Source organism: Petaurus breviceps, unplaced genomic scaffold (genome assembly GCF_028583685.1).
Source record: "Petaurus breviceps papuanus isolate PSGF00001 unplaced genomic scaffold, PetGlider_PUasm1.0 182, whole genome shotgun sequence".
NCBI lineage: Eukaryota > Metazoa > Chordata > Mammalia > Diprotodontia > Petauridae > Petaurus > Petaurus breviceps.
Genome location: NW_027185786.1, coordinates 6,906,595 through 6,929,894, shown reverse-complemented (window position 1 = coordinate 6,929,894; position 23,300 = coordinate 6,906,595). Strand labels below are relative to the sequence as shown.

The following is a 23,300-nucleotide window of genomic DNA, read 5'->3' as shown; positions in this document are numbered from 1 at the left end:
GAAATGAGAAATGTGGGTCAGGTTTAGTCATACTTTTGAACCCAAGTGATTTTTTTAGCATTGATTTAAAAGATGAAATAATCAAGCTCGATTTTATTTTAACTTTTGTTAAGACCTCCCTTTCCCTTTCCCCGTATCTTCTAAGCACCATATAAGATATAGTGCTAGGTAGTGCAATGGATAGACCTTAGTGACCCCCACAAAGTCGTCTTTGAACAGGGGGCACAAGATGTCTTCTTTCTCACCACCAGATCCCTACTAGGGGAACTGTATAGCATCCGACTCTGGCATGACAATTCTGGTACCAGTCCATGCTGGTAAAGCAAGCAAGACAAAAGTCAGAAAGACATGAGTTCAAATCTAGCCTCAGGCATTTAATAGCTGCGTGGCCCTGGATAAGCCACTTAATCTCTGCCTGCCTCAGTTTCCTCATTTATAAAATGGTGATAACAACAGAACTAAGAGTTGTGAGAATAAAACGAGATAGCATTTATAAAATGTTTAAGCAAACCTTAAGATTCTCGATATAAATGCCAATTATCATCATCTTTATTATTATATGAACTAGCAGACTCCTTATAGTACTTTAAGGTTCAAAGAGTGCAGTCTATACAGTACTTGCAGATAGCATGATCCCCATTGAGAGGTCCATAGAGGTTAGATGACTTGTCCTTGGTCACAGAGGCAGAAAGGGTTAGAGATAAGATTCAAACCCAGGTCTTCCTTGCCTCCAAGCCCAGCAATCTTCCCATTCTGTGCCCAAGAATCTCCTTTTCCTAAAGACAAATGAAGGGGTGGAGCCTAATAATTTCTCATCTCCTGTTTTCTCTTTTCAGGAATTTATATTCCTCCATGATTGTAGAAAAATTCACCCAGGAGCACCTGTGGCTGTCGGTGGTGACCTGCAGCCCCTGGAACCAGGTCACGAGGGTCCAGCGACTGTCTTGCTGTATGACCCTTCTTATTTGTAGCATGGTCATCAACATCATGTTCTGGAAGCTAAACAGCACGGAGGAGGATGATGGGACTGTACGGGATGGAGGTAAATCCAGCCAGGACCTTCATCATCTGCTCCCCTCCCTCCCAGAACCAGGGAGAGAATGGTGGCCTCCTTTCCTTCCTTGCTTGGCAGCCTGATAGTAAGACATTCTAGGAGGGTTTCTCCATCAAGAAATTAGTAGTAATAGCTAGTGTTTGTTTAGAGCTTTACCTACCCGGTGAGGTAGGGGCTATTACCATCCCATCCATTTTAATAGCTGAATCAACTGAACCTGAAAGAGATTGTGTAGTTTACCCAGAATCATAAGGATAGTAAATGGCTGTGGTAGGATTTGAATCTGTGACTTCCTGACTCTGAACCCAACACTATCCACTCCACCATTCAACTACCAGCTGAATGCACCAAGTTCTTTGGACTCTTAATAGTTTTCTATCTCCAGACAAACCTACAACAAGTAAAGCTGCTATGTGAGAATTTTTTAAATTTCATCTTATTTCTATGTTGACTTAACAAACACCAAATAAAATGAGCATTCATGAAACTACAAACTTTCAGGCATTATGTTCTTCGAGTGTATAGCAAATTCAACATGTCACATTCAAAGCTGCCCAGTCTGCCTGGGATTCCTTCTGGTCTCTTCTCTTTGGAGAGGGGAGGAAAAGCTATCTCTAATACTCCATTCCCTAACAATAATAACAATAGCTAGTATTTCTATTAAAGCACTTTAAAAATGTTAATTTGTTTGATCCTCACCAAAACCAAAAGGTAAAGTGCTATCGTTATTCCTATTTTCCAGACTAGAAAACTTAGGTTGAGAGAGGGTGACTTGCTCTGAGTCATACAGTTAGTAAGCAGGATTTGAATCAGGTCTTCCTGACTCCAAGTTCAGCACTTTGTCTATAGCACCACCTGGTTTCCTTTCCTCCTACCTCTCCTCTCTTCTCCCCTTCCTCCCCAAGGAAATGAAAAGCAAACCCCTTGTAATGAATATACCTGCTAAAAAGGTAATTGTGCAGGACCTGGAAGGTAGGAATGTTTTTATGGTGGTGATATTGTGCATAGTGAACCTGGGTACTATCTATATTCCTTCAGTAGGACCTTTTGCTGTGACCTGGTCTGAATTGTTCATCAGCATCCAAACTGCTTCCATCCTCTTCCCAATTAATCTTATCATTGGGAGAATCTTCCCACTGATTCAGCCAACAGAGAAGATTCCACCTCATTTTATTCCCATTCAGGCATCTTCCACCTCAGACACATCTTTTGGGTCTGTAACTACTCAAAAAATAATTGAGGTAAGTTCTGAGACACATTACAGATCTCTCCTTTTCAATAGTAATAGCTATCTAAGGTAAGGCCATCAGGGCTTTATCCCTGAATCACTGAAATTTAGAGGGTGAAAAAATTTGAAATGTTTGCAAAATATTGCATGATTTACAAATACATTGCATGTACATTTTAATAGCATTTAATAGCATTCCTCTATAGCACAAAACCAATTGAGATAAGCATTTAGTTAGAAAGAATAATTATTTAAAATAGGAAACCACCAAAAGGTAAACTTCCCCACACATCCCATGCCCCTCTCCTCTGGTGTACCATTTATAAGCCCTTTCTTCCCTGGCCCAGCCCAACTCTACTGCATCCCCTTCCCCTTTCAGGTAGATACTTATCTGGCAATGTTTTCTTGATGTCCCAGGCCCTTTCCCCATAGGGCTAATATACTTGGGTCTGGATTTGTCTTCATTTGTATTATTTTCTCATCGTGAATTACAAAACGGATTTGAGGTGATGCTTTGTGCTGCTTGTCCCAGATGCCAAAATTGATTGCTACAGCTCAGTAGCAGATACTTTTGCATGCATAAAAGAAAACTTCACTAAGTTGTGCCTAGTAAGACTCTCCACTTTCTTCTGTTATTTGTGAATTGGCTTACTGTGGGTAATCAATAACTTGTGATTTCTTGGGGAGTTTGATATTTCATAAATCCATTATTTCTCTTAGCAGCTGGTCCGACTATATAGAAATGATATTGGGTTGGGGTTTTGGTTGTTTTTTTTTTTAAGTTTTCTAGCAATCTTATCATCCCACTCCTCTTGTAATTATTCTGTGGTGTAGAATTATTCTATGGTGCATTCTATAATGATCTTGGCCTTTACTCGGTAAACTCCAGTGGCTCCCTCTTACATCCAGGATCAGATATAAAGCTCTCTGTCTGGCTTCTAGTCTGGCACCCTCCTCTGTTTCTGGTCCTATACTTTACTTCCCTTTTGCATACGCTATGATCCAACAACACTGGTCAATTTGACAGTTCCTCAAACATGACATTCCATCTCCTGTCACCATCACCATGGACTTTCCTTAATACTTGTATGTTCTCCCTTGGCACCACTGTCTCTTAGCTTCCCTGGCTTCCTTCAAGGAAACAAGGTAAGGTGAGACAAAAAGCATTTATTAATTGCTTACTATATGCCGGGCACTGCACTAAACCCTGGGGATACAATTACAGGCAGAAAAAGAAAGCCAAACCCTGTCTCAAGAAGCAGACACTTTAATGGGGGAGGAATGCACAAAATGGAGCTTGGAAAGGGGCTGGCGGGAAGGTTCCCACACAGGGCATGGTGTCCAAGTCCAGAAAATCAGAAGCAGGTCAAGGAGGGAAATGAAGGTTGGCTGCTCTGGATCATTCCCCAAAATGAAGGCCCTGGGAGAAGCTCATCAATGGGAAAGGGGGACTGGCATGGCAGAGGAATGGCCCAGCCATAACCCCATCTCCTGCAAGAGTCTTCCCTTCTGAGATTACCTTCCTTCCCTTCTTTATCCAGTTGTTTACACATCATCTACCCTGATAGAATGTGAGCTCCTTGGGGACAGAAACCAATTTGGCCTTTCTTTTGTATGCCCAGTGCTCAGCCCAGCACCACCACAGAGGAAGTGCTAATAAGTGCTTGTTGACAGACTGACTGACTTGTTACAATTTCTTTGTTGCTGATTTTACAGACATTCATAAATCACAGAATGGGGTAACAGCTTTCTGAGGAAGTAGGGTATTTACTTATCTGTATAGAAGTGATTCCCACCCCCAATAGAATGTAAGCTTCTTGGGGGCAAGAACTTTGTGTGTGTGTGTGTGTGTGTGTGTGTGTGTATGTGTGTAGCAGCAAGCACCCCAGCATACCCAGGGTGGCAACCAACACAGGTTCTTAGATCTGCTTTTCTAAAGGAAAGCAACTCAAAATGGGTTAACAATCCTCCTTTAATCAAACATATGTCCTTTACCTAGTTCAGGGGAAAAAAGGTCAGCACCCCGAACTTCAGAGAATACAAACAAGTTAAAAGTAGAAGTTACAAGCAGACAGAGAAACAGGCTTCCAACTCTCTGACCATTACATCCATACCTAGTCGGTTACCAGAGAGGGAAGCACCAACATCTGGGTTTTCAAAAGGGGTATGGGGGGAGGCAATGGCTGCCCAGAGTATGGTCTGGTCAAATCACATAATTCTTCTCAAAGTGAGCCCCAAAGCAAAACCTCACATCAGGGTATATATAGCCTTCTCCTGGCTCAGAGAATGTCACAGCCCTCTTGACCCACTGCCCAATCACAAAGTTTCAAGGTGTGGGCATTCCTGAAAAACAAGCCTCCTGCCACAGGTTCCGGGTAACCACATTCAGCCTATTAGGGGGCAGAGTATATTTTCAAATCAAGGAAGGTTCTCAGAGTCACTTAAGCCTATCAAAGGGCCTAGGGGCAGGGAAGATTTTAGATTCCCATTCCCATAACAGTGTGTGCATGTAATTTTGGTGTTATTTTTTCTTTTCTGTCTCCAACAGTTAGCTTAGTACCTGGCATATAGTAGGTGCTTAACAAATGCACACTGAGTAAATGAATAGATGAATGGAAGCAGCAGTGGCATGGATCCCTGGACACCTGAGTTCATATCCTGCCTCAGACACTTACAAGCTGTGAGCCCTTGGACAAGTCCTATAACCTCAGTTTCCTCGGTCGTAATTGAGCATCCCACTTGACTGTCTCTGAGGTCTTTTCCAACTCTGTGAAGATTGAAGCAGCTTTTCCCTTCAACAAAAGACACAGCCCTACTCCTGAGTGTTTCTTTTTGTACTTTTGATATAATCATTCTTAATTTATGTAAAAAAAATACAGTCACCACTAACTTTTTTCATCTTGGTTCCACATTCAGGAGTTAAAGGAAACAGTGGGATTTTTGCACATGAAAAATGCATGCTTGCCTTCTGAATGGGAAGGATCCAAGGGGAGTTGTGACAGTGTTACAGACCTCATCAAGGGGTTCTCAAGCCTCATTCATTCTCATCTAGAAAAGCAAGGAAGTCAATGGCAGCAGACAGGGTCACATCTCGCAAATGGTAAAGTGCTTTGAATGAACTGGCCCCTTCTCTCTCTTTAATTTCCAACCACTGAACTACTGACGAGGGTAATTTTACCTCTTCCTGGTTTTAGTCCCTTGGAGGCCAAATCTCTTGATCAGGTGTGCTAATTAATGAAAAACATATTCTGCTGCTTTGAACAGGGATTTTTCCAAAGCCACAGTACTGACAATGATTCCACTGAAATATTCCCTGAGGACATCTGAGACTGACTGCCGGGCTTCCTCTCTAGGAAGCCACTGTAACTCCCTGTTCATTTCTAGAGATTGTTGAGATCATATGATAGAGAAAATCAATTCCTGAACACAGTTTGTTTCTCACAGTGACTCTCCTAGTTTATTTCCCATATAAAGTGCTTCTACAAAGGAGGCCCCACGAGGTTCTCAGTCTTTGACATGCCTTTGCACAGGCTGCCAAGACTAGTGCAAGAAATGCCCTCTCTTAAAATCCCTAGCTTCTTTCAAATCTCAGACCACACACCTCCTTACATTAGACTTTACTGATCCTCCCCTCCTCACCCCATCTGTATTCGCAGTTCCTGGTACATTGTGGGTACTTAATAAATGCTTGACTTGTTCAGTTGCTTTTGACTTTTTGTGACCCCATCTGCAGTTTTCTTGGCGAAGACAGTAGAGTGGTTTGCCATTTCCCTCTCCAGCTCATTTGACCGATGACAAAACTAAAGCAGGCAGGGTTAACTGACTTGCCCATGATCACACAGCTAATAAATGTCTGGTGGTGCAATGAACAGACAGAGTGCTAGCCCTGGAGTCAGGAGGATCTGAGTTTGAATCTGGGCTCAGACACTTACTAGTTGTGTGACCCTTGGGCAAAAACCTTCACTTTGTTTGTCTCAGTTTCCTTATCTGTAAAATGAGCTGGAGACGGAAAAGGCAAACCACTCCAGCATCTCTGCCAAGAAAACCCCAAAGGGGTTATGGAGAACACAACTTAAATGAGTCAATAACACAATACTTATTGAATGATGGGGGGTGGTGGTGGAAATGTAGTTTCTTCAATCATTTTAAACCTATGTGTCCATAAACTCCTCACAGCTGAATGATTTGTAGAGAAGGATAAAGTATAGTCATATGTAGATGTAAGCACAACTCACCAAAGTTAAATGGGGGATAATTTAATTGAAGCCATCCATCTTTGTTAATAGTCAATCAGCTTTTATTGAGAACTAGCCCTTGAGAAGCATCCTCACATCCACATGGAATATACTTTCAGAAGTTCCAGAAAATCTCCATAATTTAAATCATTACCTGCTCAGAGTCCTGGAGAGGCTGCAATTCCAGTGCAGTACACTTTTGGCAAGCCCATCGGGAAGGTCCCATGACTTCCTGTACTCAGCTAGCCAGCTACAAAGCATCAGGGAGCTCGTGGAGACCCAGATTCTTTCCATGGCACAGGGCCCATGCAGGTAAGAGCATCCTTCCTGCCTGTTTCCTCCCTTCTTCCTACTGCATCATTAAATGCAAGATTCTTGCCCTCAATTTCTTCTCTTTAGTGATATCACGAGTTTCCCTATGCTGGACTCAGAGGAAGAGAAGTCTACCATCTCCAACCACCTGCCAAAATGGTCCGTTTATATCTGTTGGCTCCTTCTGGGTGCGACAAGCCTAGTCTCTGCCTTTTTCACAGTTCTCTATAGCCTAAAGCTGAACAAAGATCAAGCGACCAGCTGGGTCATTTCAATGGTACTGTCAGTTCTCCAAAATATCTTCATAATCCAGCCAGTGAAAGTAAGTGGGAATTTAATAAAAATGAGAATACGACTGAAATAGATTTCTAGTTTCAGTGCTATTCAAAACTACCAAGGAGATACTTTATAAAACTAGGAAAGATAATAAATAGCAAAAGGCATTTGGCAGAATAAAGGACTAGAACAGGGAGGGTTTCTTAACCTCAGTTTTTTCTTTGTGATCTCGAGTGTTTAATTTTATGAATTTTAAAACATTCTGAGAAGGGATCCAACAGTTTTATCAGATTGCTAAAGAGGTCCATAACACAAAAATAGTTTAAAACCCCTGCTCTGTACCTTTAAAGGCAGTGTGGTATAATGGATGGAGGGCTGACCTTAGCATTAGGAGGACCTCTGTTCAAGGGAAATAATGAAAAAAAGCAGAAAAATATGAGGGGGCAGAACATTACTTAACTTAAAACTATATAATATCCACTATTTGGTAGTGGTTAGACAGAAAAAGTGAGCAGTGGAACAGACTAGCTAAGCAAAAAACAAAAGCAATTTAACAAAAAGTAGTTCAGTGTCTGATAAATCCAAGAACACAAATTATAAGGGAAAGAACTCCTATGTTACAAGAACCACTGGGAAAACTGGAAACCAGTTTGGCAGAAATTAGGTTTAGACCAGCATCTTATATCACAATAATACTCCAAATAGATGTTTGACCTGAATATTAAAAGTTAAAATTGAAAAAAAATAGAAGAGAGTACCTGTCATAATTATAGATGAGGGAGAAATGTTAGCCAAACAAGGAATAGAGATAAGAATTAAAAGTAATTGGATTAAGAAATTTTTACACCAACCAAATCAGTTCAGATAGAAAAAAAATCTTATCACTATCACTGAAAAAAGTCTGATATCCAAGTTATATAGGGGATTGACACACATCTATAAGTCTAAGACTCATTCTCTAATAGGTAAGTTGTCAAAGGATATGAATAGTTTACACAAGAGGAGAATTGCAAATTATCAGTTCAATATGAAAACATGTTCCAAATCATTAATAATAAGAGAAACACAAATTAAGACAACACTGAGGTTTTGCCTCACATCTTAGAAAGATCTTTTTAAAGGACTGTTTTTGAAAGTACCAGCCATTGGTGAAAAGGATGTAGAGTAATGGAGAGAGAACTGGCCTTGAAGTCATCGACAAATATTTATTAAACATCTGTTATATGACAGGCAGTGTTAAGCACTGGTGATAAAAAGAAAGGGTGAAAAAAAAAAGTCCCTGCTCAAGGAGCTCACAGTTTAATGAGGGAGACAATGTGCAAACAGCCTCAGTTCCAGTTCTGACTCTAATTATATACTGGCTGTTTGACCCTGGACAAGTCACTTAGACTCCTACAGCTTTGAACAATGAGATTATAAATTGCTGGGAAGGTGTCTACTTGGATTGGTAGGATTTCTGTATACCAGTGAAAGTGCAGGTAGATTTGCTATCTGCTAAACTGCTAAATATCACAGCTCTACAGTCCTGTACCTCCAAAGGTGCCTGGTTGTTCTCTATTGTAGTACAATTAACTTTGGCAATTGAAGAAAAAAGAAGCTGCCAAAAATGCAGATGTGCTGGACCAGTTAAACTTTGGGCTTCTCTTCTTGCCAAATTATTTTCCCCTCCATGTTCAGTGTCTAAACCTGGGTTCTAGTCCTAATTCTTTCTCTAACTACCTGTATAAGCTTGGGAACATCATCTAAAACTTATCATGGGCCTCAGCTTCCTAACCTATTCACTGAGAAAGACGAACTAGATGATCTGTAAGATACTTTCTAATTCTAGGAGTAAAGACTTTCTACCATGTTTTATTTTATGCTGGATTTTTAATACTTAACTTTTTTTTTAATTTCATCAATAGAGTCCCTCCAAAGATAGACCAGGGAATGAGGTCAAGCAGCTTCTACAAGTCATCACATGTTGTCCACCTCCCTTCCAATATTACAAGATTTTCTATTTATTTATCATGCTCTAGAGTTATTCTTAAAGTAATATGTAGGAAAATACTCTTTACTCATTGGACACACCTAAATATCTCTAACATAGTATTGGACTTTTTTTTTTTTGCATTTTTTTTGGAAGGGGGAAGGTAGGGCAATTGGGGTTAAGTGACTTGCCCAAGGTCACACAGCTAGTTAAGTGTTAAGTGTCTGAGGCTGGATTTGAACTCAGGTCCTCCTGACTCCAGGGCCAGTGCTGTATTCATTGCACCACCTAACTGCCCCATTATTGGACTTTCTATTGGTAATTTTACAAAGACAATGAAATCAGAGAGTTCTAAGTTTGACACCACTAACTATAACCGATAATAATGGTATGTTGAAATCTATTCATCATCATCAACCAATTCTCATTTTAGCCAAAAAGTCCAACCTCTTTCCCCCTCTTCAGCCAGGAATCTCTCATTCTCTTGTGTAGGTGATGATATTCACACTATTCTTCTCAATGTTGCTTACAAGGATACCATGGCGCAACAAAGAGCAGGATCAGCAGATGAGGAGGATCTTGGCTCTCCTGGGTAATTCCTTCAAGTCCTAACTCGTGCAAGAACTCTTTCCCATTTTCCTTAGCTTTAGGGTCTTCCCTCTGAAATGACCCCCCCCCCAATTTTGTTCTGTGCATATCCTGTTTGACATAGTTGTACGCTGTCTCCCCATTGGACCATAAGCTTTTGAGGGGAGAGTCTTTTGTCCTTCTTTCTATATCCCCAGTGCCTAGCACTGTGCTCAATATATGTTGTAATTGTTAGGTCATTTTCAGTCATGTCTAATTCCTTATGACCTCATTTGGGGTTTTCTTGGCAAAGATGTGGGAATGATTTGCCATTTCTTTCTCTAACTCATTTAGAAATGAGAAAACTGAGGCAAATAAGGTTAAGTGACTTGCCCAGGGTATCACAGCTAATAAGTGTCTGAGGCTGGATTTGAACTCAGGAAGATGAGCCTTCTTGACTCCAGGCTCAGTGCTCTATGCACTAGGGTGCCACCTGGCTCCTCCTCCTTGTTATCTACTAGTGTTTAATAAATGCTTGTTGACTGACTTCTACTTGTACTATGCTAGCATAATCAATTACAATCTAGGCAGGGCACATTGAATTCAGTGGGGAGACCTCTAACGTGCCTTATTAAATAAAACCAATTTTCTTTTTGTCATTCTATCCCAGTACCTAGCAAGGTACCTCTAACCTAGCAGGCATTTAACAAATGCATACCAGGTTGGGTTGGATTCGTACATTTAGGGATCCTGCCTCTTTGGTCTACCTCTGTCCAGGGCTAAATTGATCAGTATTTCACCAAAGCATAGTGTTTCTTTTGCTCCCATCTGGTTTTTTTGACAGCAAGATGCCCCTCCTTGTCCCCACCTGGCTTAAGGGATGAGAACAACCCCATCTATAGGGTCCCTCCTGTGAAGAGGCCAGTTAAAGCTCAAGAAAGAACCGCGAGAGAACAACAGCTGTTCCAATTGTCACGGGAAATTTTCGGTATGAAAAAGAACATAACAGCATGTTGAGCCAAGAGGAAATACAGGGGAGAAGGCATTTGTCCACTGAGAGTTTATTTCTGGGTTTTATAGGTCAGTGTAGTCAAATGGAAAGACTTAAGAATCGAGGAGGGAAGCCAGGCGTCAGTCCCAGCTCTGCTCATTCCTTGGACAAAATTTAATCTCTCTATGACTCATTTTCCCCATGTGAATAACAGAAATAGTGACAAGTCCTACTTATCTCAGAGTTTTGAGGAGGAAAAAATAATTACTTTTAAAAGCACTTTGAAAACTTTCTTTTCTTAAAAAAGACACTCAAAAAGGACAAGGTGTTATGCTTGTGATTTCCTTCTCCTGTTTTCAACACAGCTGAAAACACATCTCATGGATTTCAAAGGATAGGTACAACTCTGCTTTGTGAACACAGACATTATACACACACACACACACACACACACACACATTATATATAGCCTTGTAACAAATTCAACAATGGCGCTGACATGTGTGAGATGGGATAGACTTTACCTCTTCTGGGGAAAAATATTGTCTAGTGGAAAATAGGAAAATAAGTAGTCAGGGGGAAAGTCCTAGAAGGGAATTTCAGTTTCTTAGAGGAAGTATAGCTTACTAATTTGCTAATAAATCAAGCACTCTATTGACTATATCATTGCTGCCTCTTAAGTGCTCGTCTGATTTCTCTATCCAACAGTACAAATCCTCTTCCTTGTAATGTTGATGATTTCCACTCATTCAGAAAGGAATCACAACAAGTTTTACTTCAATCAAGCCATCCAGACGAGACTTAACCACTTTGAAGAGATCAGACGTATTAAAGATTTCTACCAATGGGCTAACAACATCCTTATTCCTAACCTGTATGGGAAATACAGAGGTAAGAGTCACATAGTAAGAACCATGAACTCCATATGCCCAAGCATGGTACGTGTCACATCGTAAGTGCTGAACACTGAGTGATTGATTGATGTTGTTAGTTTTATAGGTTCCCCAAAATGTTTTTCCCCTTTTAATTTTTATTGGTAATTTTTGGTTTTATATCACCTTCATTTCTAACTATCCTTCCCTTCTTCACTCAGAAAACCATCCCTTATTACAAGGGATAAAAAGAGAGAGAGAGAAGTGCTGGCCCCAGAGTCAGGAGGACCCAAGTTCGGTTGTGGCCTTAGACCCTTAACACCCACACACACACAAAAAAAAAAACTAGCTGTGTAACCTTGGTCAAGTTACTTAACCCCAATTGTCCTCCAAAAGGCAAAGAGAGAGGGGGGGTGGTAATAGGGAGAAGTGGTTCATCAAAACTCAAACATATACTGTCTGACACTATGTGCAAGGTGCCATATTCTCTCCCATTTCTGCAAAGGAAGGAGGTATCTTGTCTCCGCTCTTTCTAGGGGCCGAGTTTGATGATAGTTATACAGCTTTCAATTTTGTCTCTTATTCTTCACATACACACTGGCATGGTTGTAGCCATTTTGTATATTGTTTTCTTGACTCTGATTATATAGTTCACATATCTCCTAAGCTTCTCTATATTCTTCATAGTCATTATACCTTATAGAACAATAATGTTCCATTATGTTCATATTCCATAATCTGTTTGGCCATTCCCCAGTTAAAGGACATCTGTTTTGTTTCCAGTTCTTACTAGAATAAATGGGGCTATATTTTGGTGTATAAATAGGACCTTTTCCCTTAGACTTCCTTGGGGCACATGCCTGGCAGGGAATCTCTGGGTCAAAAAGCATGGTCATTTTAGTCACCTTCTTAAAATAATGCCAAACTGCTTTCTAGAATGGTTGTAGCCATGTATAAAGTTACCAGTAACGTGCCAATAATTCTTGTCTTTTCACAACTCCTCCAACATTTGCCATTCCCATCCTTGTCAATATGATGGGTGTAAGGTAAAACTTCAGACCTCTTTTGATTTTGCATTTCTTATTATGACAGTGATTATCATATCATACTTATTATGCTATTATCATAGTATAATATGATTATACATTATAGTGAATTGGATAAACCATGCATTTTTAAAATTAGTTTGCAATTCTTTTGAGGAGAGTGTATTCATATCCCTTTACCACTTATCCATTAGTGAATGCCTCTTGGTTATACAGTTGTGCTATTTCCCTATATACTGTTGCCATCAGGAAACTATCAAAACTGATCAATGCAAAGATTTCCACCCTTCAGAATTTCTTCCCAACTGACAACTTCTTTTCAGTTCAGTTCCACTTATTTGATTATGTAAAAGTTTTTCAACTTCATGTAATATCCCAATAATCTATTTTGTCTTTTATCACCTCTATCCCTTACTTAAGAATTCTCTTAGCCATAGCTATGAAGCTACTTAACTTCTTTTCTATTTTATAAAGGTATGACCTTTATTATTGTGGCATATGGTATATTAGTTTATAATTAATTTCAGTCAAAGTGCTTTCCATTTTTTCCAGCAGTTCTTGGCAAAAGAAGAGTTCTTTTATAAGTAATATATATATATATATATATATATATATATATATATATATATGTATACTAGTTTATGGAATACCATATATAATACAATGCAATACAATACATACCATAATTCAATACTGTAACTGAAGTTGTTAAAGGTCAGCTATTTCAGGTCAGCCTTCCCAAGGTGACTGCATTTTGCTGGAGTCATTAGAGTTTCAAGATTTTGTTCCAGGTTTCCTTGAGTTTAACTGAACTCTTTATAACTACATTTAAGGCCATTTCTTCTGCTATAGACGTCTATTAAGATAGTAGATTGATCTCAACCTACCAATTGTAACCTTTGATATATTGTAATCCAACAAATAGGGGCAGCTATATGGCACAGTGGATAGAGCACTGGGCCTGAGTTCAAATTTAAACCCATACACTTAATAGCTGTGTGATCCTGGGCAAGTCACTTAACCCTGTTGGCCTCCATTGAGCTGGAGAAGGAAATGGCAAACCACTCCAGTATCTTTGCCAAGAAAATCCCATATGGGGTCATGAAGAGTCAAACACTAACTAAAAACAACCAAACAACAGTTCAACAAATACTTATTAAGCTACATGCAAAGCACTATTACTTTAAGACGGGCAAATCATCCCTTTTGTATCTCTTTTGTAATCTAAATAACCAATTTACTTTTATTCTAAACTAAGTAACTATCAACAAAAAATTCAAATACACAAACAAAATTAAAAAGCTAATCCAAAATGGTATCATTTACAATTTGTTTTTTAAATGTGTAATTTTAACAAAGTAACAATAAAAACATCCTTTGTGTATATGGGGTGGTTACTATTTTTTTTTTTAAAGCAATTGGGGGTTAAGTAACTTGCTCAAGGTTACATGGCCAGTTATTTCTGGGTGTGGTGCTGAGTATCTGATCCCGGATTTGATCCAGGTCATCCTGAAGCTGGTGCTCTTACTCGCTGAGCCATCTGGCCGCCCCTAAGCAATTGGGGTTAAGTAACTTGCTCAAGGTTACACGGCCAGGTGTTTCTGGGTGGGTGCTAAGTGTCTGAGCCCGGGATTCGATCTCCAGGTCTTCTCAACACTGGAGCCGGTGCTCTTACTCGCTGTGCTACCTGGCCACCGGGTGGGGGGGTGGGGGTGGGGGTGGTCACTATTTATTTGTTACATAATTGCAGCCATTGGTGATACATTGTTCACGTTCTTTCTTCACTCTACTACTTTTTACATCTCACATTTCTTTTTCTTTTTATTTGCCGTTATGGTGCAATATTTGATCACATTCATGCATTTGGACATTTTTCAATTATTGGACACATGGATTGTTTGTAGTTTTATGATATTACAAATAAAGTCACAATTTTTGATTAGATTAATTTCTTTATAAAATTTTAATGAAATCTTTAGGGTCTTAGTGAAGCAAGTCCCATTACTTTAGGTTTTCCAGTAAACTATCTAGTGTTAACTTTTCTCACTTAGCTAGATGCTTTAATGAATTCCTTTTTCTCACTAGGTTTTATCGCTGAAGGAAATTCCTTCCTTATAGGCAGTGTCCAAATTCGCCAGATTCGTATTCCTGATACCGTATCCTTCCCAAATAGAATTTCTCCTAGTGAACAAGTGAAGCCCTATTATCAGCATCATCAGGAGGATCAAAAGAATTATGGAGCTCATTGGGCACCCCTTGATCTGAACAGCACAAATCAAGGGAGCATTTGGTGTCATCAGAGTGAGGAAGCCTTGGGTGGATACCCTATCCAAGGACAGTTTGCAGTCTACTCAGGAGGAGGCTATGCTGTTACCCTTGGAAACGGCTCTGAGGGTGCTAACAGGTGAGCAAAAGGCTCTGGGATGTGGCTTTCTATCAATTCCTGAGGTTAGGCATCTGAGAGCCATAAAAATATACTATAGATTCAAATTGGTAGATACTACATCTCTTTACTGTGCTACTAATGTTTCAGAGAACATTCTTCTTTTTAAAGGAAACTTAAAGGAAACATTTAGATAGAAAATTATAGGTTTTGTCTCAATCTACAGGTATGCTCTAGTTTGGGCAAAAATCCATTCCATCATTGTTCTGGTAAGATTTTTTTTTTTTTCACCCACAGGCACAACAGTGCTCCAGAATAATTCAAATTTGGTCAAAGTCTGTTAAATGTCACTAGAGCAAGATTTTCTTCATGAGCACTGTTTACCCCAAAACTGCATGTTAAAATTATCAGAAACCCAAGGAATAGTTTGGTGAGCATCTATTGAAAGCTTCAATCATCATGTGAAAAAAGACTAGATTTGATATCAGAGGAGCTTGGTTCAAGTTCAGGCTCTGACACAACTTATTGTGTGACCTTAAATAAGTCACTAGTCTGTTTCTTCGTCTACAAAACAAGGGAGTTGCACTAGATAATCCCTGAAGGTCCATTCTCTCTATGAAACTACTAATGTCATGACTTAAGGTGTAAATATTTAATTTTCTTTAAACTTACAAGGAATTGGGGTGGGGGTGGGGGAATAGCTAAATTGCCCAAATAATGATCCTGAATCTGACCCATAAAGATAAAATAGATCAGTGTTTCGAATGAAAATTAAGACGTCCACATCAGCAACTAGCCAGCACAGTACATAAAAATTCCTTCTAAATAAGTTAGTGAAATGTTAGGTTGTATTAGGTCATACACCCCCCCAGGTATCTAATGCGAAGGTTTTTTTCTTTGTGAGTTTGCCAATTTGATATTCAAATGTGCTGTTTTTATGTCAACATCAATAGAAACATAAGCATTTGTAACCAAACCCAAATTTCACAAAATACTGCCCACCCAAAAGGCAGAACACACCAAGCCACTCTAATCTCCTGTTCTGTGGTAAAAAGGATAGAAATATGAAGGCATTCTTCCTTCCTTTTCCTAACTGTTCTTGGGAATTGGGTGATTGATCCCATTTCCCCTTTATCTCCCCTTCCCCTAGAATTCTTCAGCAGCTGAAGCAGAGCCACTGGCTAGACAGACGTACCACAAGCCTCTTTGTGGCATTTGTTGTTTATAATGCTAATGTGAATCTCTTCTGTGTGGTGACCCTGATCTTGGAGTCCAATGGTGTGGGTAAGAGCACCTCTACTCCCCTAACATTTCCACAGTAAGGGGGGGGGGGCGTGTTTATTTTTTTAATCATTCTAAATAAAAAAGTATTTCTCTTATTGAAAACTTTTTCATTTCAAAACCCTATTTGGGTACAGGGCTTTAAGCTTGTATAAATCCCTTCGACTTCTTGGTATCAAACCAACTTATCACCCCTTTCTGCCTTCTTAAGGGCCCACTTGCTCCCTTCCAGCATCTGATCTACAGAATAATAATCTCAAAGCTTCCTATCAGCCCTCCTATCCTGGAGCAAGCACACAAGTCTTTTAACATTTTTTTTTTTGCTTTTTGAAGGGCAATTGGGGTTAAGTGACTTGCCCACACATGGTTAGTAATTCTTTTAACATTTTTCTAAAGGATTTGTTGTTCAGTTGTATATGACTGTGACTCCACTTGGGGTTTTCTTGGCAAAGATAATGGGGTAGTTTGCCATTTCCTTCTCCAGTTCATTTTACAGATGAGGAAACTGAGGCAAAAGGGGTGAAGTGACATACCCAAGGGTCATTCAACTACTAAATGTTTGAGGTCAGATTTGAACTCAGTGAGATGAGTCTTCCAGACTCCAGGTCTGGCACTATATGCACTATGGAGCCATGTAGCTGCCCCAAAGATTTTTATTACTAGTAAAGAAAAAAAAAATCCAGCCAAGAAAACCCCCATATTGGGAGGACGAGGGAGATGTTAAAAATAACATATAGTAAACTTACAAAGTCACAAAAAGTTTTCAAAATCTTACTATAATAGTTATCTCATGTGTTGTAAGGCTGGACCTAGGGTCAGAGAAACAGATTTAAACCCCAAATCAGCTACTTACTAAATTGTGACCACCGGCCAATAACATAACCTCTTACAGGTCCCCGCCTGCTCCCCTCCCCCAAGTTGAGGACCTCAGTTTTTTTTTTGAAGGGTGGAAGGCAATGCAATTGGAGTTAAGTGACTTGCCCAAGATCACGCAGCTAGTGTCAATTATCTGGGGTCGGATTTGAACTCAGGTCTTCCTGACTCCAGCGCCACTGCACCACCTAGCTGCCCCAGGACCTCAGTTTACTACTGTTTCTGCCAGTGCCTTCCCCAAAAATGATCGTCTGCAATCTATCTACTCATCTATCTATAGTGTCTCCCTCAGCTAAAAAATTCCTTGAAGATGAGGACCATTTTGTTTTTGTCTGTCCCAAACACCTAATACAGTGCCTGGAACATAGCCAAGTACTTAATAAATGCTTTTTGATTGGTTCAAAATGGGAATACAATTCCTACTGCCCATCTTACAGGGCAATTTTAGGGATGCATTTTGTAAACTTTCAAGAACCATATCAATCCAAATATCATTGAAATGTAAAAAGAACTTGGCTTGATCTCTCTTATCTATCCCCACTGTGTTCTCTTGAGTCAGCTGTGCCTAGCCCCTTCTAACCTCTCTTTGCACTGGGACCTTTAGGTCACCCAAATCTTCACTAAGACAGATACTCCACCCTAACCTGTACCCCACTGTCCCTACTAGAGATTGTATGGGGTAATGAAAGAGTAAACACTGGGGCTTATAGACACACAAAGGGCTCAAGCGAGAGTCATCTACATCTGACAGGCAATTCCAAACTATACCCAGCATCTTTCAGCTTCATGTAGGAAAATCTGCTTAGATCATTTCTGACAGTCCTGTTCCCAGAAGCTGTATATTGTTTGTGTAACACACATCAGTGTTAGGGGCTCCCACTTTTCACTTTCATTAGAAACAGGTAAGAAAGATTTGCTACTTAAGAAATACCAAGGAGGCAGCTAGGTGGCCCAGTGAATACAGCACCAGCCCTGGAGTCAGGAGGACCTGAGTTGAAATCCAGCCTCAGACATTTACGTGACCTTGGGCAAGTCACTTAACCCCAACTGCACTGCCTTCCCCCCTCCCTCAAAAGAAAAAACTTCCAAGTCCAGTCTTCTCAGGTCAGTAGTCTTAATAATGGCATCAAATCAACCAACAATAATTTATTAGCTATATGAGGCAGGCACTTGGGAATAAAAGCAAGATTTTGTATATTCCTCCTTGATAATGTACTATAAAATTCAGGTTGACTCAAAAAGCTCAAGCTCAAAAATATTAGAATTTATCTGCATCCTTTTTTTCCTATTTTTAAAAAATGTATCACTCTTATAATAACAAGTTCCACATGTTTATTATTCACTATAATAAAGTAGGATTTCCTTTGGTTGATCCTAAAACATACTTCTTAGTGTTTGAAGAGGCAGCCCCTGATGCCAGCATTATGGGATATGGTGAGCAAGTATATGCTCACAAGCCCTTTCATGATTTTATAAACCTCAGTCTCATCTCCCCTCTTGTAGACTGAAGAGTTCTAATATTTTTAGTCTGACCTCATATGGAAATAAAGTTTCAGAAGTTTTTTATTGAGATAGTAACATCTTGAATTTTTATATACTACTTTTATTATAGCACAAAATAAAAGTGGACAAATATACACTCATTTATCTTTACATAGTTTTATTAGAATCTTTTTCTTAGGGAGCAAAAAATATATCTTGATTCTTTAAAACATTTCAAATATATACAAGTTTCACTTTTTACACATCAGCCTTTATACATTTCTATTTACCATCCTACCCTATTTTCTCTTACATTCCACACTTCAGCTTGAGTCAGAAAGATTTTTTTTCCTGCCCTATTTTCTTTTGTAGTTTATCCAGGTTCCATCTTCCTTTCTCCTTACAAAGAATTCATTGACTCATTTTCCTCAATAGCCGTGATTGATTCCCATGTGTAGCGATCTGCACAAATACTAGGAACATTTTTTACTTGTTCCTCTTTCTCTATGTCTACACATTCTCCCCTTCTTTTTAAAGTCATTTATTGCTCTACTCTTGGGACCAAGTGTACTTATTTAATCAAAGTTAAGTAGTGAGCAGTGTGAGCTCATCAAACTGGGGACTGAAGGAAGCAGCAAAGACCTGCTTGGGGACAGCCTGAAGAGCTGGGAGTCCGGGGAAAGCCAGACTCTTCTCCCAAAACTTTCTGCACTCCTTCTAGGAGCTTTCTTCAGTTCTATCAAAGTGAACAGTTTACAGATCATTCAGACGCACAGAGGCTTCATCTGGTTCATCGCCTCCAAAGTTATCTACTTCCTGCTACTCCTTTACCACCTCTTCACACAGGTAAGTCTGGGACTGTTCTGCTCTACAGCACAGGGCCTACACCGCTGGCATGAAGTTAAGGGCTCCCTACTTATGCTGCTACAAACGAGCCTTGTGTTCCTTCTCTGCAGTGCGAGGACTCTGCCAAGACTGCACTGAGGGCGAATTCAGTTCTCTGGCTGGCATGCTATTAGAGAAAGTGGTGTTTTCCCTGTGAGGGGAAATGAGACAATAGAGAACGTTTGATCATAAATCAACTTGAAACTTTCTGGAAATTCACAATCAGGCATAATTTTTTTTAAAAATTTCCAAATAATTATTTTTAAATCTAATCAAGATTTTGGTTCTCCAAAAAGAGGTTGTTCAAATTTAAGTTTCTTACTCATTTAGAATCAGCTCTGCATGGCTATAGAACAGAACAAGGTCTTCTAAGAATAAACTATCCATGAGCAGTAGTAACCACCATACTGGTGTTTAGGGAAACCGGCTGAGACAACAAAGATGGAAATATTTCACCAAGAAAAGCAATGCCCTGGACACAAGCATCATCCTCATCAGCTTTATAATGCTGGCACTCCAGTTGAAGTGTTTTTTCTTGCATAAAAGAGATATGGAGCAATACCGTCATAATAAAAGCAGGTAAGCAAGCTTTCTCTGGCACGAGAGCCCCCAGAACACAGGGTGCCCAGGCTCTCAGGCTTCTGCCCCAGCTTATGGCAAAGATTAGCAGCCCCTGCAGGAAGGAGATGCAGGCCCTCTGCAGGAAAGCGAATGAAGCCAAAACTTCTTCCTTCCTCTCCAGCCTCCCAAGCATTTCTGTGCCTATCACAGCTAAAAACTAAATTTGAGCCAATGTCCACAGCAAACAATAATTAGAACATTACAGTATTGCTTACACTTCTTGCCATGCATTTGTTTGAATTATCCTTTCTGCCTTTATCATGATGCTTGGTGTGTTTAACTAGGACTTATTAAGCACCATATGCCAGACCCTTGGCATACAAAGACAAAAATGACAACAGCCCCTGGCCTCAGGGAGCTTATTTTATTCACTATTTTCATAGTTACATGAGTACTCAAGGAATAAGGTTTAACAATGGAACTAGATCCTGCACAGCAGAATCCCACAACCTAATTAATGAATTAGTTAATGGTTTTCTTATTCTGAGTCAGTTAAAGGCATTTTGATCCACTGGAGTGACTGTGTACATACACCTGCTGTGTGGGTAACATCCAACCTAAATCAAACACCATATGAAGTGTCTTCATGAGTTTGGTTTGGATTAGGGAACTTTTTAATGACCCCTTTCCTTCGATAAGTACATTCCCTTAAGGGTCATGAAGGCAGCTGCCTTAACCGCCTCTTTGCATAGAATCTTATGAGACATCCTACATTATAGTATGGGAATGGAAATGAGGTTTTTTTTTTAAATAAATGGTGAGGAAACATCCAAACACTTAAGAATTAACATCTATATTAAGATTTGACAGGTGGAATCCTTAGGTCCACTATATGGCAAAGGGACAGAATCTTCCTTGCATTTTACTCTACTTTGCTAATCATTGCTAAAAAAGCACACACAATTGCACACTTCTGTATATGTGAAGTCTTTTGTATTAGCCCGGATGTTACAATACACAATAACTTGGCAAAATTGCTAATTCTCTTGCTTAGGAGACCAGACCTTAGGCAAGTCAAGTGGGTATTTTGGTATCGTAATATGATCACAGATTTGGAACTGGGAGGAAACTCAGAGGATATTAAATCCAACTTCTAAATGTTACATTTTAGGAAACTGAGGCCCACAGGCTCCCTGATCCCATAGATTCCACAAAAACAAAAATATAGAGGGGAAAGAAGGGGAAAAGTGGGTGAGGGAAGAAAAGTGGAATAAGAGATAGCCCACACCAGACCTCTTTAAGCAAAAATATCTTACACTGAAGAAAACTTTTTAGCAAGCACATCATTCCCCACACAAACCTGTCTTCTGTGTCTCTCTTGCTATCACTGCTGAATCTCCCAATCCCAGGTTTGGTTGTCATTGGTCAGGGAACAGGTTAGGACCAGGGCATCAGAGTTCAGGTTCTCATGATGACACCTCATGGGAAAAGATCTCTCCCACTGAGATGAGACTATGCTCATGTTCACAAGAGATGGGGTTGGCCTGATCCCTAAATCCAGAGGAGAGATGCCTTGGGACTATACCTCCCCGTCCATATCCAATGACAACGACCCATTCACCCCCAAGGTCGAGCTCCCACTAAATTTTATTTCATTCAGCCAAAATTTGGCTGAAACCACAGAAAACTTAGCAACATAAAGACTTACACATCAAGTTACCAAACTGCCAAAAAACAGAAGTATTGATTCATTACTGGTGATGACTAATGGCCAGACTTTCTTCATAGATTCATCAGCTTCCATGAAACTGTCCAAGTGACCTGTGCTCTTACTTACCTCCTTGGCTTTCTGGTCTTGCTGACAACCATTCGGCTGTGGAGCCTGTTGCGGCTCAGCCCCAGATTGCGGGTCGTCAGCACAACCCTGAAGAGAGCTTGGGATGAAGTGGCTGGCTTCTTGCTGATCATCCTGCTCCTGCTGACAGGCTACTCCATCGCCGTAAGCCACCCTGATGTGTTTCCCTCCTGACATGTTGGCCAGAGTGTAACCTCGGGCAAACACTGGCTAAAACCCTGAACAACCTAAAGTCAGAGGTGGCAGGATGGCACGGTAGGGAAAATACTCCACTTAGAATCGCAAGACCAGGCTTCAGCCAAAGTGGCGGCTAACTAACAGTATTTTCACTTGACTTTTCTCCACATTTTCTCCGGCACTGAGATGCCAAGGATCAAAGTTAATGGATACGAAAGTGCTCTGCAAAGCATTAAGTGCTATCAAATGCAAGGGATTCATGGGGTCATACTGTGGGGACTTCAGGAGCCTTCTGGTCTAGCCCCACGTTTTTCAGATGAAGAAACTGAGGCCCAGAGGTGGTTAGTGCTTGCCCAAAGTCAACAGCAACAAACACTAGAGGCAGATTTGAAGGGAGGTCCTCCAACTCCAGAGTAGTGACCTAGATCCATTTTTAAATAGCCTTCGATAACCAAGCATTTCTCTTGGTTCCCTGGAGGAGATGCAGAGTAGTAGAGTGGAGAAAACAGCACTGGAGGCCTTGAGGTGACTACATAGATGGACGTCAATAGGCCCCAGGTCAGGAATATCCAAGGTCAAGTGGGGTCTTAGACACTTACTAATAGTCATTTATCCTCTGCCGGCCTCAGTTCCTCCAAAGGTAAAATGGGGACGATAGCAGCACCTGCCTCACAAGGTCATTCTAAGGCTCTAAGATCTTTGTAAAGGCTGAGAATGGTGCTTGGCACACAGTAGGAGCTACACAGATGCACACTGTCAGCATCATCAAGGCTTTGACCCTTGTGTGATCCAGGCAGATGACCTCAATCTAAGCTGGCCCTCCAGGTGCACACAACTGGACTGCGTGGCCATTCCTGCTCTCACTGACATTTTCCCTTACACAGTTCAACATTCTTTTTGGATGGAGCATCTCTGACTACAGAACCTTCTTCAACTCAGCTGTGACTATTGTTGGTCTTCTGATGGGGATCTTTGATTACCAAGAGGTAAGAGCCCCTGCTGTACTGTCCCCTAAAAACTCCATCTGGTTTAATACATGCCTCTAACAAGGAGCTGCTAATGGAAACAGCTCCCAATAGGGAGAGTTCTCTTAAGCCTGGGATGGGAAGTTGAGATCCTCTGCTATAGCTTCCTATGGTGATCACAATTCCTTTTAGAAATCTTTATTCTTACAAGACCCATTTTTATCCCTTACTTTTTATCCTTGTCACAATTAGTCATCAAAGGACATTGTTCTTAAACTTCTGAGACAC

The 23,300-nt window shown here is 40.3% G+C and overlaps 1 protein-coding gene across 1 annotated transcript in view; it reads left to right on the top strand.

The window, feature by feature from the left end:
* The window catches only part of PKD1L3 (polycystin 1 like 3, transient receptor potential channel interacting), a 64,645-nt gene that overhangs the window by 39,362 nt on the left and 1,983 nt on the right, over positions 1 to 23,300 (top strand). The window contains 17 exon segments of the mRNA XM_069087499.1: positions 837 to 1,042; positions 2,093 to 2,295; positions 5,199 to 5,382; positions 6,637 to 6,829; positions 6,917 to 7,151; positions 8,783 to 8,826; positions 9,027 to 9,105; positions 9,107 to 9,136; positions 9,567 to 9,666; positions 10,486 to 10,629; positions 11,341 to 11,523; positions 14,636 to 14,954; positions 16,084 to 16,217; positions 19,291 to 19,415; positions 19,873 to 20,033; positions 21,804 to 22,014; positions 22,932 to 23,033. Coding sequence (XP_068943600.1) covers positions 837 to 1,042; positions 2,093 to 2,295; positions 5,199 to 5,382; positions 6,637 to 6,829; positions 6,917 to 7,151; positions 8,783 to 8,826; positions 9,027 to 9,105; positions 9,107 to 9,136; positions 9,567 to 9,666; positions 10,486 to 10,629; positions 11,341 to 11,523; positions 14,636 to 14,954; positions 16,084 to 16,217; positions 19,291 to 19,415; positions 19,873 to 20,033; positions 21,804 to 22,014; positions 22,932 to 23,033 — 2,653 coding nt within the window.